Consider the following 15,018-nt stretch of genomic DNA (forward strand, 5'->3'; position numbering starts at 1 on the left):
ACAATGTGTTATTTTACTGAAACAAGAATTTCTTTTTTAAGTAACCTTCCATCAGTAATCGTACCCTTATAATTAGATGATAATAGATGTTGTTTAACCGACACGTTGGGTGAAATAGTGACCTTTGTGGTTGCACCTCTTCTTACAGCAACGAGCAGCTCTGGGATTCTCTGCACACCTCATTCAGGAACATTCATGCATTTGCATCACATGGAGGGAAACCCTAGGCAGTGCTTCTCTCCTGCCCACCACGTGTTTGTCTTACTGCTGTCCTGTTTGTTGGCTTGTTTTCTCAGAAACCGTCCACATTGGTGAGGTGGTCAAGCTAAATGCACTTGAGTAAATCCCACCTTGTGAAACTGTCTTGCTCTGTGTTCCTTAAGCAAATGGATTCTGTGTCCAGCATCTGACCGCCTGTCGTGACATCTATGGCTGCCACCCTGGCCCCGGCCACCATCATCTCTCCGCTGGTTACTGTCAGCCTCTAGTAGTTGGTCTTCCAGCTTCCACTCTGGCCCCCACAGTCGACTCTCAAGACAGCAGCTGGAGTGCTTGCTCCTCTGGGGAGAAGGAGCGTCCACGTGAGGCGTGCTTAATTGTACCCACTGGCAGCTGTCACATCAGGTGTCTAACCTTTTGGGATAGAAGTGTGTGCAAAAATACCTCCAGAGATTTGTCCTCCCTTATCGACTGTTCAGGAGGGCTGCTGTTTCCTAAGCTGTTTGAAGGTAGAAGAACACAGAGGGACGTCAGAAAGGGCTGGTAGAAACTGCGCTAATCAGGATAGGAAAATGTCACATCACCAGTGTAGACACAAAGGAAAACACCCAATTTTATTTTTATAATGTGACTGACTGTCTTGTATCTTAGTGAGTCACCAAAAGTCTCCTCCACTTGGATTGTTCATTCCTTCGCAGTGGCCCCTGACCTCTGCTTCTGCGGTGGTGGTTGGCGGGTTCTGGCTTCAGGGTGAGGGTAAACAGTCTCACAGGCTTTTCATTTTATTGTGGTGTGTTGCCTTGGTGGATTAAGAAAATGGACGTTCTCGTTTAACTCTCGGAATGATTTCCAAACTAACGCTAAGTAAAATAATCTAGTTTTCTTTGCAGTTCCATTTAAAAGGCAGAAAAGTAGATCTTTTTTACCCTATAAAAAGGCTCATCTAAACGATACTCACACCACAGGAAAACTGTGCACCCTTTTATCTCAACTTATTATGAAGACCTTCATAAAAAAATCTGTCAAGAGAAACTTTTTTGCCTCTTGGGACAGGGCTCTGTGTGACATTAAAAACCATTTAAAATGGCAGATAAGAGCATGACCAAAAGCAAAATTTAGTTTGTGGGATGCCTTCTTTTGCAATGCATGACAGTGACAGTGATCTGTCACTGGTCATCAAGGTTTTTAATCGGAATGCACTGTCTCAAGGCTTGTCTCAGTTTCTTTGCTTGTGAAATAGTTTATGTGGGATGACTGCTGGCCCCCAGTCATGTTCACAGGTCGTCTCTCCAGCAGGACTGCCCTGGCTTGCCGGCTGTTGGCTGGGTCCCCAGGTACTTTGAGGGCAAGGACTGTTGTGTTAAAACCACCTGCCATCTGTTGGTGAAAATGTTTTGGATTCTAAATGATGAGTCACTTATTTCTCCTGCTGTTCCTTCTGCTGCCAGGGCTAATTTCCCTTTTGGACTTTATCAGGGGATCCACTGGCAGAACTTGTCATGAAGCTTTGTCCTATGCAAAGTTCATGTCCCTACTGAGCCATCTTCCCAGGGTCATGACTAGAAACAGTGGGAAAGAGCTGCCTTTGCATTTCCCCGAGGTGGGGAGAAGACACAGCAGCGAGCCTGCCTGATCCTCACTCCATGGTCCTTCACGGACAAAGCCGGCATCAGCCGGTTTGAGCTGAGGGTCCGGAGGTGGTTCCACATTTTCCTGCCAGTGCTTTCTTGCTAAGGTGCCCATGCTGATCGCCAGGGGTGTGGCACCACAAAGACTGTTGGTTAAATGAGTGACCGAGGTCTGTGACCACAAAGTGGGTAAAGCTGACCTACCCAGAGCCACCAGGAGGAGAGCTCTGGGCTCAGCCTCGCCCATTAGGCCGGGGTGCTTAAGTGGCCGTGAGGCAAGCGAAGCCACCAAGGACTCGGAAATTCTGGCAGTCTGCTCTTGCCAACCTCAAAAGGGATGATTTTTAGGAGAATTTTAGGAGACTCCTCCCGTACAGACAAGGTTAGTCCTATGATATAAGCTGCAAGCAAGAGCTATGGGAGAGGTGGGCTTCTGGAGTGCCTGGGGAAGAGGATATGAAGCTACCAGTAAAGCCACGTGCTTTGCCAAGAAGAAAACTGAAGGTCAGGTTAACAAACCCCCCTGTCCACTACAGTGTGGTAGCCGACGTCTTGGGCTAAAATACAAGATGCGCTTCTCTGTCCACTCAGTTTCACACAAATCGGTTTTTATTGTTAGGTTCATCATCTTTTGTCCCCAAAAAAACCCCACCCAAAACACCAGTTTATTAAGCTGGTTCAAATCTAGCTTTTTCACATATCCTAAAATATTTCTATGCTTCCTGCCTTCCATTTTTTAACCACCCCCAAATTCTAAGCTAAATAGAAGCAGCAAACCCCTAAGTGCAGAAGGTTCTAACTCCTTCAAACGTGCCCCATTTCACTGAAGTTTTCTAAAGATTTCCTGCCTGGTGAAATTACCAAATCCCAGGTGGGTGGGATTTTATTCTTACCACAGAGTAGGTGTGATTCTGTGGGAGGCTCTTCCCCCAGCCTGCTAGATCCAAGGCAGTTATGTACTTGAGTCCTGGGTAGGAGGTGAAACTCCTGTACTGTGAGTACCAGTCTCAAGCCACTGTCCCTTCTGCTGTGGTCAGTAACTGGGAGACCTGGCCAGGTACATGGGCTGCCCAAGGCCCCCCAAGCCCCAGCTGACCTTTGCAGTCAACGGCGCTGCTGACCAGACCCTGATCGACTAAAGAAACTTGGCAAAACATTCAGAAATGACCTACTCTAGAGTGATCTGGGTGGTGTGGGACAAGGTGAGCCTTCTTCAGAAGAAATAATGGTGGCGCTCATCTCCGAGGCTAAGGATCGATTAGCCGGAAGTCACATTTCCAGCCACATGGCCTTATTTAAGCACAAGATGCTCTCGTTGCTGAGGTAGCAACAGCGATATGCTTCTAGGACGATGCCTCCTCTGTGTGCGTGTCAGACCCCAGGGCTTCAGGATGACTGAGCTCGGGGGGACACGTTTCCCTACCCCCCACCCGGAGTAGTGATTTGGCCACAAAGGGGATGCTGATGAGATGTGGGAGTCTTGCTGAACTCGCTATACAAGGGAACTTTGGCAGATTGTCTGCATCACCACTCAGAGTTGGAAAAACAAGACTTTGTGGTCCTCAGTGCAGCTCCAGGCTCAGGTGGTCACGTGTGCTTTGTGCTGATTAATCAGACACTGGGGCATATGGCCTCTCGCACAGGCACAGCAAGTGACACCAAACTGAGGGGCCCTCCTCCTCTGGAGGAGGATTTTTAATCAGAGAACAGGGACACCGCGCTGGAGCCTCTGTGATTGAAGCAGAGGAGACATTGAAACTGGGGGATGAAACAATGTATCCACACCCAGATAAGCGGGGGGGGGGGGGGGGGGGGGGCCTTCAGTACAAATTTGTACAGAATTACAGGTTTATACAATTACAAGAGATCCCATAACTAACAAAAGCAAAAGGTATCAAATTGTACTGGATTTGCTCAGTTTTGGATGAATTTTGCACACAGAGAGGAGCGACCAAAAGCTGTAAACCTGGTCAGTCAGTCTCTATTTAAAAGTAGCTACCGGCTAATCCACGGCTGTGGGAGGGATTTGCTGTCCAGCTCTCAGGCTGCTTTAAAAATGCTGACGTAGGGGGGGATTTGTATGAGCAAAAGACCTGTTCTTTCCTCTGCAGCCGCCTCACACAAACAGTAAATCCCAAGAAACTCTAGCCACCCGAGTCCAGCAAAGGAGCTGTTTCCAAGATAGGGTCACTGCTGGTTTCTTAAAGATGCTTGCAAGAAATACAAATGGCAGTTCAGCATTTCCTGAACCCTGGCTATTTATCAGACTAGAATCCTCTCTGGGAAGTGTTTAATCCTGCATCAAATACAGAAAGGCAAACCATTGGCTTCAAGAGAGTGAGAGTTCATTGTAAAAAGGACCCAAAACTGGGAAGAAGGGGGCCTGGTCACAGCTGTTCCAGGAACAGTCCTGGTGACTTGCCAGTTCACTCCAGGGGTGGAGGGAAATTAACAACAGGAAGAGAATCTTCTTAGAGCGCTGGGTGCACGTGCACGTTTCACGGCTTCGGAGGAGATGCGTGAGGACAAGAGCCCCGAGAATCACAGCTGCACCAGGTTCACATGGCACTTGGAACCATCTGCCCAGGGGGCCACAGCACCTGAGCATGCCCCCGACTCAGAGACCCAGGACCCCAGCTGTGTGGCTGTGGATACGGGGCCACCCCTTCCCGTCTTCCTGTGAGATGCCCAGCACTGACTTGTGGGGAATTCTGCACTCTTGGAGAGATTTGGTGAGGTCAGAGAAACGTCTCCGGGGCACTTCCATCGTCTCAATGCTGCAGTGTTGGTAGGTGGCCTTGTTCTTGTGTTCGGCCACGGCAATGACGGTTTGTAAGTTATCAGTTGGCCGGAAATGGCGGACGAACCTGCGGCCTGACGGTGATCTCACAGCAAGCAGCAGCCTTGGCTCTTGATCTGATGGTTCCTCGAGGTCTCCAGCCCTGGAGGAGGGCTGTCTCCTGGTTTGGACGATGAGTTTCCTCTCGGGGGGGCAAGATGGGGCCCTGGAGTCGTCTTTGCTTGTCTTCCTCGTGTAGGTCTCCCCTTGGTAAAGAGCCTGGACGCTGCTCAGTTGCAGTGAGCTGGCCTTGGTCACTACTGTTTCCACAACCCCCTCTTCCAGAGTCTTTCTGTTGATGGAAGGAAGGACTGGGTATTTATTGAGGGAAGAGGAAGCCCCTATGGGTACCTGTGGAAGGATCTCAGGGACCTCATCAGGAGCTCCCTGATTTGGAGATCTGGGTGCACAGGCTCCTGGTTTCTGGCTGGTTGGCGACTCGCAGGGAATGGCTGGAGGTGGAGAAGCTGGTGTGCGGTGAGAGCATACCCCCGTGCCCTGGGGTTTGTGCAGACTCGGCCGTGTACGTCCCTTGGCGGACTTGGGCCTTGTGACGTGCATGTTCAGCGAGTTTGGCTGCCAGATGAAGCTGTCAGCTGCTGTGCCGACAGCCGTGCTGCATTCAGGAGGAGCTATAGTCACAGGGGCTTCTGTGGCCATTGCTGAGAGACCGCTAAGGAAGCAGGAGAAAAGCGAGAAGGCCATGGGTTAAACTTCCTGGGACTTCTGGATCCCAGGCATTCACTCCCCAGGTGTCAGAATAAGCCAGCCGGCCACAGTGGGGAGCGGGTTGGGAGGGGGAATGGGTATGGGGGGGCATTCTCTCTGGATTTATGGTATCTAGAGAGGGCCATGAGCTGCAGTGCATTCATCCACTTATTCATTTCAGGTACTGTAATATATACAGGGGAACAAAGTCACTGCAACTTACATCATAGTGAAAGACAAGTGTCAAACCCACAAGTAAATAGATATTTTCAAAGGGTAATAACTGCTATGAAGAAAATAAAGTGTTGCATCAGAGAGTGACTAGGGTGGGAACTAATTCTTCTTCTTATAGGGTGAGGGGGAGGCTTTAAACTGAGTGACCAGAATGATGAGAAGGAACAAGCCGTGTGGCAATCTAGAGCAGAGGTCGGCTAACTTTTTCTATAAATATTTTTGGCTTTGCGAGTCATGTGGCCTCTGTTTCAGTTACTCAACCCTGCCACTGTAGCACAAAAACAGCCAGAAATGGTAAGTAAACCAGCATCACCATAAGCTGCCTTTGCTCAAAAGAGCGAAAGTATCCCTGTTGTGTTAGCGTTCAGGGAAACCAGGCTAAGCTTCCCTCAAAGCTGAGTGGTAGACCAGCAAACTTCTCTCTGCACTCCCTTTAGTAAGCGTCCTGCAACAGGGGACAGCGGCTGGCTCTGGTCCAGCGTTCACTGTGGAAGAGCCACCCTCTGGGACCCCCATTTTTCCCTTTCCCCCTCAATCCTTTTCTTACTCTTTTCCCATCTCCCCATAGCTTGCCCTGACTTCATTTTCTTTTTTACTGTCTTTTCATTCAACCTTGCTTAGTGGACGTGCACAAATGACAGAATGCAGTCTCCTGCCACGGCCCTAACTTTGTCACCAGGGGTGAAGGGAGAGGAGCAGGAAACTCCACTGCTGATCCGCCCACTGGCCAGAACTCACAGGGAGGCAACTCGGGTTCTAGACCAGGGGTCGGCAGGTAAACCTTTCCTGTCAGTGGCCAGATAGTAAATATTTTCAGCTTTGCAGGCCATTTGGTCTGTCACTACTCAACTCTGCCCTTTTGATGTGAAAGCCGCCGTAGATGGTATATAAATGAACAGGTGTGGTTGTGTTTATGGACAGGGAAATTTGAATTTCATGTAATTTTCATGTGGCACAAAATATTGTTCTTCTTTTGATTTTTCACCCCAACCATTTAAAAGTATAAAAGCTATTCTTAGCTCATGAGTCACACAAAAACACAGTGAGGGCCAGATTTGGGGTTCACCAATCCCTGTCCTAGACCACCTCTAAGGGGACTCTGGGCACATGCTAATTCTATAGACCTGTGAGTCAGAAAGGCAGAGAACCTGCCCCCCGCCACACAGCCAGCAGAGCCTGAACTAGAACCCAGGTCTGTGACACTGTCCTGCTTTTGAGGACAGGCTGGGTGTCTCCCAGCACTGATAACATTCTGTCTTACTGTTTATGAGTCTGTCTTCCCAACTACCTTGTAAGCACATTGAGGGCCTCTGTGTTTTCTCTCCCACCTGGGGAGCTCAGGAGTGCTTGGGCAGTCACACAGAGGCAGTATTCTGAAGCATGGTGGGAGACGTAAGCATTTCTCCGTGCAGGCCCCCAAATGCCAAATCAGATGTCTCTTCTTCCCTCGCCATAGTGGGGGCCACCACCTCCTCCTCCCGGTCCCTGGTACCTCTTCCCAGAACACTGCAATGTCCTGGGCTCCCTGCCTCCTTCTGATTCCTGACCACCACTGGGCCTGGTGCTCGCTCTGCCCACAGGCTGCCCAGGTCTCCCCCAGCACTCTAAAGACCTTCTGGTAACTTCTCAGTGCCTCGTGCTCCTCAGGAAGCAGTATGTTTGGGTGCAAAGGACACAGGCCCCAGTATCATAAGACCTGGGTGCTATTTCAGGCTCTGTCGTGAGCTAGCTGTGTGACCATAGGGCAGTCACGCCACCTTTCTGGTACGTCCCCTTCCTCACCTATAGCATTAGCTGTCTGTCCCTAAAGACATAACTTAAACAGCTCTGATCATCAGTCTCTCTCTATAACATGATAGGAATATGCCATAATGTAGGGAAGGCCGTAAGCACCAGGCTTGGCGCATAGTCAAGAGTTAATGAAATGCTAAGGGTTTTTTTTGCTCTGTTCTGTTTGTTTAGTGCTTTTATTATGTTAGGTCCCACAGGCTCACCTGTTGCTTCAGAGCTCTTCCCCTGGTTGTCCTTGGGAACATGGCTCTGGTCCTCGTCAACTCTAATCAGCTGGGTGAGTCATGGGACTCCTGCCAGCCCCGCCCACTGCACGGAAATGCCAGAAGGTTGATTGCAGGGAGCTGCGGCCTATTGAAATTGCCTCCGAAATGTGAAATCAATGCTTTCTAACAAATCCCTTCTCAGGCCACACTTTCATCTTGTCCTCACCTCAAATTCACCTACTCCAAGCTCCCTTCGTGACACGGTCCTGCACAGTGTAATTCAAGGCCCCGTAGCTTTGGGCTCTAATGTCACCCTTCTGTGTGTATTGCCATTATGGCCTAACTTGAGGGAGTATCCTAAAACCACAGCCGAACAAAGCGCAGTATCCCTGTATTTTCCTGAAGTCCAACTCAGTTCAAAATCTTAAACAAAGCTACCCTGTCTTTCTTAAAGGCCCCTGTGTTTGCTCTGTCCTACTCACAGACTGAGTCTGTCTACCCTCCCATTTTCCACTTCTCACTCGTCTTTCACACCAATCTGATGGCTGGGAGTCCAGAAGCCTTCTCCTGGGCATCAAAAAAGCCTGCCCAGCTTCCTTGTTGATATAATCTATTTTCTGATCAACTGTGAAGAAGGTGGGGTTGTTTCTTTTTAGTTTAGTTCTAAAGTCGTTCACTTGAAATCAAGCAGCTCTGCTCTTTAACTCAGGATGGCATGAGGAGGCCATACTTGTCCAACTGTTCCGCCAAAGATAAGCTCCACTGGTAAAGCGACTCCCCCTCTCTGCCCACCCTCCCCCCTTGAGGCATGGCTATTAATTTGCCACAGCTTCTGCAGAATTATCACAGACTTGGCTTCCAACTCCCACACATGCCTCGGGAAGGTTTAACTGTCAGTAAGTTTGGTAACTTAGAAACCTCTTCCTTAACAACTTTGACGAGGAGAGTCACGTGTTCTCCCAGGCTCTCTGCTGGATTATTTTTAACAGTAAAAGTTGAGTATGTGCATGCACTTTCTATACCTTTTGGTCCTATATAATTACCCATGTTCAGAGGGTGTCATATTCAAGACACGCTGGTCATAAGATAACATGACTGTGAGCTATCTCAGAGAAAAACCTCAATTATGACTAATTCCTATAAGCCCACTCATGGTTATTTAGAGACTAACACCTCCTTCAGGTAAAACCATTCGGTGGAACCTTTCATAACCCACTGCCTCCTCCCCAGCGCGGGGACCATCTGTCACATGGCGGGAATACCAGCTCTCCCCAGGATCTAGCACATGGAGAGGGGAGGTGGAAGAAACAGGTGTTTGGGGACCTGGGCCAACTTTGTGCCTGTCTAGTCCCACCTTGGGTCCTGAACTCTGCCTACCTAGCTCAGTGCAGGAAGGCTTCTGCAGCACCCCTCGTTATCCCTGCTCAGCGCATTTCACCACCTCTAAGCCTGGCAGTCTCCCAACCACAAAGTGATTTGACAAGATCTGGGCATACGCATCCATTAAGCTGCCAGCTGAATAGGCAAGTGGCCTGTTTACTTAAACATAAAAGCTGCACCCCAGAGGCCTGCTGGAGTCAGGAAACAAACATTGGGGACTATTTCCAAGGAGTTGCCAGAAAGGGCAGGTGCTCATTCCTTAGGCTCAATCACCAAATCAACTGGAAAGAAGGAAAATTTGACAGGAGAGCTAACGCCACAATCCTGCTTTCCAAGGGCGCCCACCTCCCACCACTGGGTCAGACCACCCTATTTCAGTCACAACCCAAATCAACACCTACAGTACATGCCATAGAATACAACCACCCACATTCCATCTGCTGGTATGTACCACAGATGCATACATTTGAATGGGTCTTTTTAAATTATTTATCAGTTAATACCCCCGCTACCAATCCCCACCCCCTCCTTCTGAGGCGTTCAGGATGAAACCGCTCAGGACAGCCACCGGGAGATGGTAGTTGGCCTGAGAATGAGAACACTTGGGTACCATTCCCAGTTCTACCCGGGACTAATGATTAGAATACACTGTCCTATGTATTAGAATACACAGTGCCATGTTTGAAGGGGGAGTGGAGAGGTTGGACCACAAGCCACCGTGATCAAAGGTTTGGAAAAGGAATTGGTAATCTTGATTCCCAAGATAGTGGGTAGGTGGAGGGGCATAGTTCAATTATTTACAAGTACTGACAGTTCTAGAAGGAAACTAGTTTAAGGGGCAGGAGGAGGGCTGGGGGAGGGGCAAGAAAGAGCGTCTAGAAAGTGCGAGTTGACTTGGGTGAAAGCACTGGTCTGGGGGAGGCGCGGATCTGGTTCCTGCCTCCCCATGTGACTGGCGGGATGTCCTTTTGTCCCTCGGGTCTGGGCCCCGTCCGTCCTGCCCAGCCAGGAGGGCATGGCCCAGCGGTTTCCTAGACCCCTAGGCTTGGCTTCCGCAGAGGCCTGGAGTTGTCCAGTTCCGGCAACGGTGAGCTCTGGCCAGGCTGGCTTTGCCCCTGAGGAGTAGTGGCTACCACTCTAGCGGCCCCTCTCCTGTCTCCCGGGGTTCGCCCGTGCTGGTCGGGGGAGGCCCCTCTGGGAGACGTACCCAAGGACGTCGGGGGCCCTTTTTGGTCGCGGGTGGCCGTGGGCAGGCCCACAGGGACCTACCGGCCGGCCGCGCTCACCTCGCCGCTCCGCTCCATCTGCCCGCCCCGCTGTCGCCCGGCTCAGTCCCGCTGGTAAACAGCCCCGGTCTCCCGGGCAACCACTCGGGTGGGGGGCCACGTGCTTCCGGTCCCGCCGCCGGAATGGGCCTGGCCGGGTGGGGCGGGGGCCTGGCACCGGGTGGAGGCCAGGGAGGCAGCAGGGAACCTGGCCTCGCCTTACCTGCCTTCTTTCCTCTCCTCCTCTTCCCCACCCTGACTGCATGGTCCCCCATCTCCTGGGGGAGAGGGCGCCCAAGAGGAGGAGAGCCCTGGCCTGGGGACAGGGGTGGGAGCAGTCAGCCTGCCGCAAGCCAGTTCTGTGACCTTGCGGCAGGCCCTGACCCTGTCAGTGTTTCTGGTTTTGAGATGAAGCAGCTGGAAGGACTGATTCCGGGGAACCCGTGAATCTGAGTGGCTGCTTTTAGAGCGTCTCCTTGAGTGAGGGACCACTTGTATGTCTGCCTTATCTGTCACCAGTGCAACTCTTCCAACAACAGGTCCTAACCTTCTCACGCTGCGTCAGCCTCCCACAACCCGGTCATATCCGGAATCTTGCTATCAACTACAGCTGCACCTGCTCTGGCCCTCCTGACGGAGGGCCACCTCTTACAGGTTCAGCAACTCCAGTCCCTTGCGCCACATTTGCCTTTCAAATCTTTGGGACTCCAGTCTACTGCCCTCGGCTTTCCCTCCACCTGTTAACCTGCTGCTTCTTGATCCTGTGGAGTCCCTGGTCCTTTACCAGAGCCATTTTCTTACAAGCCCTCCATATCCTTGGCCTGCTGCCTCTGTATCCCTCCCATGGGCTGAAATCCCAGTCAGACCACTGACACCCAGGGACTAAAGAAACCTTGACCAGCCACGTTAGTAGACGTAATGGCAATGTGTGGTCTCCAGCCTCACTTGGACCCTAAACTCGACACACAAATCCTTCCCCTCCCCAGCTCAGTTCTGTCTCCTTTCTGCTCAGTGGCTATTTCCAACCTTGTCCTCTCTGCTGAAACCTCCTACCTCTTCCCCTCCCTCTTCCCACTCAGAAGGTAAACTTACTTCTCTCTTTAGAGAAAAAATAGAAGCCATCATATGGAAATGTTCTCAGCTTTCTGCCATCAGACCTGCAAACTTGCTTACTTTTGTCTCCTTGCTTTCCTTTCTCCCTCCTGTTCTGAAGGGAGGGGACCCGTCCTCTGATTCTATCCAGGATTGACTGCTCCTCCATGACTGCCCTGAAACCTGCTCTCTGCCACAGGGCCACACGTGTACACAGCCTCGCGATGCTCCAGGCCTTTGTTCCTGCTGTCCCCTCTGCCTAAAAGTTTCTTCTCTAATCTCCCCAGCCCCTCCTCCCCTTCCTTTACCTAATGCTTACTTAACCTTCAGAACCCAACTTGATGGGTGAAATCTTTCTTCCACGATGGAATTAGGTAGCTTCAGAAGGAGTGCTAACTGGACAGTGTCTGCCAGACACTGTTCTAGACTCTTGGAATATGCAGATGAATAATTTAGTGACTATATTGCTAGAAGAGAACGTTAGTAGACATTGAAGAACCATATTATCAGAAGAACGCATTAGGATTCATTACCTAGCATTGTGGCCTCGTATCTGTTATTATGTCTGTCCTGGCTATGTGGAACAGGATTGCAATATGAGCATGACTGCAGCCCTTCTCAAGATGGTCACAGTTTGGCTGAGAAGACACATCGTATACCCATAAAGAGTTACAAATCAGGTTATTTTCAATACAATTTGAACCAAGGGTGGAAGAGCAGGCACAGGCTGGACGTGATTATGTGCCCAGCAATTAGCATCAACAGGAAGTTCTTTTGGAGGCTGCGAAGGAGGCGATCGTTTCAGCTTCGGTGTTTCTGCCCATCTCATAAAGGAAAGTGCCTAATCTGTGGGAGCTGCTGGTGAGAGCCTGGGCTGGGCAGGCCTCCTGCTCATGTCACCTCCTCACCCACCCCGGACATCCAGGGAGGCATCTGAGGCCCCAAGAAGGTGCAGGACGTGGCAGTTTTAGGAGCTGAAGGCTTTGCAACTCTGCTGGTGGCTCATTTCTTGTAAATGATTCTATCAGAAATATCTGAGCAATGCTCTTCAGGCCTTCAACGCCCACCCAAAAAAGATTAAAGTGGATTCTTCATCAGTTATTTTAATACCATCTAGGAATTATGCAATCCTTTGGAAAATCAGATTGGCTTCTCACCCAGTGTGTGTGTGTGTGTGTGTGTGTCTGTCCCCGCACGTAAGCTCGCAGAGAAATGGTGCTTGTGCCTAGGGTCTGTTTAATATTCAGCAGTATGTGCCTTTTGCTGGCTCCCTGGTGTCATGTAATGCACAGCATGAAATGAGAGGAAGGTTGGAGGGAAGGAAAGGCAGCTGGCCAGTCAATTGCTGTGCCCGCTTGCTCTTTAAAGAGAGAGAGCTGGCTCCGCTGCCTTTGTCTCCCATCCTTCTTTAAAGAAGGTGTCTGCAAAGGACAAACCCTGTAATGCACACACGCAGAGTGGGTTCTCGGTAACATGGCCAGAGATCACTGCTGTGCCAGCTCACAGGGACTTCTCACCCTCCTTCCCAGCCAGAGTTCCCTCTGCTCCCCAGCTCTCTCCCTGCGCTCCAGACAACGTGTTTCCCAAATGGGCCCTGAGCTTTTCTTATCTCTAAGGTCTTTGCTCATCCCTACCCCACCCTGCTCCCTTCTTTGAAGTTAATCCAAATTTACTGATCCTTTCAGGCCCATCTTAAAAGTCACCTCTTTCATGAAAGCCTTTATAGAACACCTTCTCTCTCCCCAAACCTTATGTTTTTCTGATCCCCTTTGGTCCAGTGGAACATGCCAACAAAGATGGCACCATGCACCCTCACTGGGTCAGCTCCTCTAATCTCCATGACTCTACTCCATGGAGACAGCATTAGAAAACAACTGAGCCTCCTCACGGCCCCTGGCTAATGAGTGACTGGCTGAGTCCAAAGCCCATGCTGTACCCCAGAGTCCCACCCCACCCCAACATTCCTGCATGGCACTTTATCTGTACCCACCTATTGTGCAAATCGTAGGCATTGCGGGCATGACCTCTTGAGTCAAGGCTTGAGTGTGAATCCTGGCTCCACCACTAGTTAGCTGTGGACCTTGGGTAACTGATTTAACATCTCTGGATCTCAGTTTCCACATCTGTAGAATGGAGATGCTAAGGATAGGATTGTCGTGAGGGTGAGGTGAGAGAATACATGTAAGGGTCTTAGTACAGTGCCTGGCACGTGGTAAGTGCTTGGTGGGGGTTAGTGCCCATTCTCATACCGTTTTCATTGTCCAGTGACACCTCCTTCAGGAGGTTATGAGCCTGGGTCTGAGTCCCCTGCTGTGCCCACACAGTGCCTACTTCATGGTAGTTGTTTGGCAAACGAGAATTAAATGAATGATGATGGTGATGCTGATTTCACAGCGGGCTTTTCTACTGAGAGATCCAGCCAGCTGCCAGTTGGTACCCGCCCCTCCCAAAGATATCTGTCTTGAAGTCTAAATGACCTGCCCCAGAGTTGGGCTAAAGGCAGGAGCTTCAGTTTCTTAGCAGCTTGTCTCCAAAGAGCATGTAGCCTCTTTTTGTACTAGCAACTTCTAGATTTTGGAGTCTCTACCCAATGTCCTATTCTGTCTGTGCTCGATCCCATTAGACATGTCATCTGAGATCTTGAATAACTTTCCAGCAGACGGTGAACTGGCAGATACTCGGGTAGAGAGACCAAGAGGCTGGCACAGTTAGTCATGCCTCCCGATGAATCAGCTTACCGAGGGGACTTGCAAGAGGGAAGTTTCAGATAATGAAACTTAATCCTTGAAGTACTGTAGTTCTTTTATTCTTTGCCTCGTATTTTGAAAAACATTAACAAACAGATTGCCTACTTCCTGGTCTTCTGAAGCAGAACATATAAAACATAGCAATTGACCTTGGTTACTGTTGACCAAGTGCTTTCCCGGGCGTCTTTCAGGAGCTTGTTAAATCTTGCCAGCAATTGTGTGTGTGTGGGGGGGGGGGAGTCGGGGGTGGGGCAGGGCCGTTGTCTCCACCTCACAGACGAAGCAGAAGTCTCAGGGAATGTAAATGGCTCTGCCAGGAAGTGGTGGAGCCCCACTCCCACCCTCTTCTCCGACATAGAATCCCTAGTTGTTTGCCCTTCATCTTTGCAGTCTCTTGCACCATGCAGCCTTTCCCCGGTGACACACAATCAGTCATTGTGATGTAGGTACAGTGCTGCTGATGCGGCTGGAGCCTTCTGCCCCTACACTGAATGGCCCCAGGTCTCAGGCTCAGCTCGTTAGCGTTCAGTCATTCTTCCCCCTCCTTTGCCTTTCTACCAAGAGCAACCACTCGAGCTTAATCCCGGTTCAACTTCTGGGTCTGAGAAAAAGAAGCGGATGCCTTTCTAGAACTCTGTGTAAAGTAAGAGCCTTGTGGCATCTACTTGGATGCTCAAGTCATTTGGGTTTTGTTTTGGGTAGGTATAGCCCTTAGCTCAGTGACCCACAGGTGACTGGAGGTGCGTTCACTGCTCCTCTCTCTAAACTCAAAGGCATTTATTTCGTACGATTATATAAAGGAGTAGTGAACTCACCTCTTAGATTCCTGGGCTTAGATTTACCTCCCTGGACACAGACTCTGAGATGGAGAAGTGCATTGCTGGAAGGCTCCCAGGAGAGACACCTGTC

At 50.3% G+C, this 15,018-nt stretch overlaps 2 protein-coding genes across 7 annotated transcripts in view; one reads left to right on the top strand and one right to left on the bottom strand.

The window, feature by feature from the left end:
- UBXN10 (UBX domain protein 10) lies at nucleotides 1-10,361 on the bottom strand. Of its 4 annotated transcripts, none has more exons than XM_081055089.1 (2): nucleotides 10,292-10,361; nucleotides 1-5,359 (listed from the first exon to the last, which is right to left on the bottom strand). In XM_081055089.1, exon 2 carries the CDS (start codon nucleotides 5,344-5,346, stop codon nucleotides 4,465-4,467), a length of 882 nt encoding a protein of 293 aa, XP_080911215.1. In that variant the 5' UTR covers nucleotides 5,347-5,359; nucleotides 10,292-10,361; the 3' UTR covers nucleotides 1-4,464. The 4 variants fall into 4 exon arrangements, with proteins under 4 accessions (XP_080911215.1, XP_080911216.1, XP_080911214.1 ...); XM_081055090.1 differs by having other exon boundaries at nucleotides 811-5,359; nucleotides 10,213-10,335; XM_081055088.1 differs by having other exon boundaries at nucleotides 2,436-5,359; nucleotides 10,275-10,341.
- The window catches only part of PLA2G2C (phospholipase A2 group IIC), a 21,897-nt gene continuing 16,553 nt past the window's right edge, over nucleotides 9,675-15,018 (top strand). Inside the window, exon 1 of one of the 3 annotated variants that reach the window (XM_081055093.1) lies at nucleotides 9,675-9,733. The gene's annotated coding sequence lies outside the window, so the exon portion shown is untranslated. Of the gene's footprint in view, nucleotides 9,734-9,861; nucleotides 10,346-15,018 lie in introns of those variants that run through there. The other 2 variants (XM_081055092.1, XM_081055094.1) reach the window with 2 other exon arrangements.

This window comes from Rhinolophus hipposideros (genome assembly GCF_964194185.1).
Source record: "Rhinolophus hipposideros genome assembly, chromosome: 8".
In the NCBI taxonomy this organism is placed as follows: Eukaryota; Metazoa; Chordata; class Mammalia; order Chiroptera; family Rhinolophidae; genus Rhinolophus; species Rhinolophus hipposideros.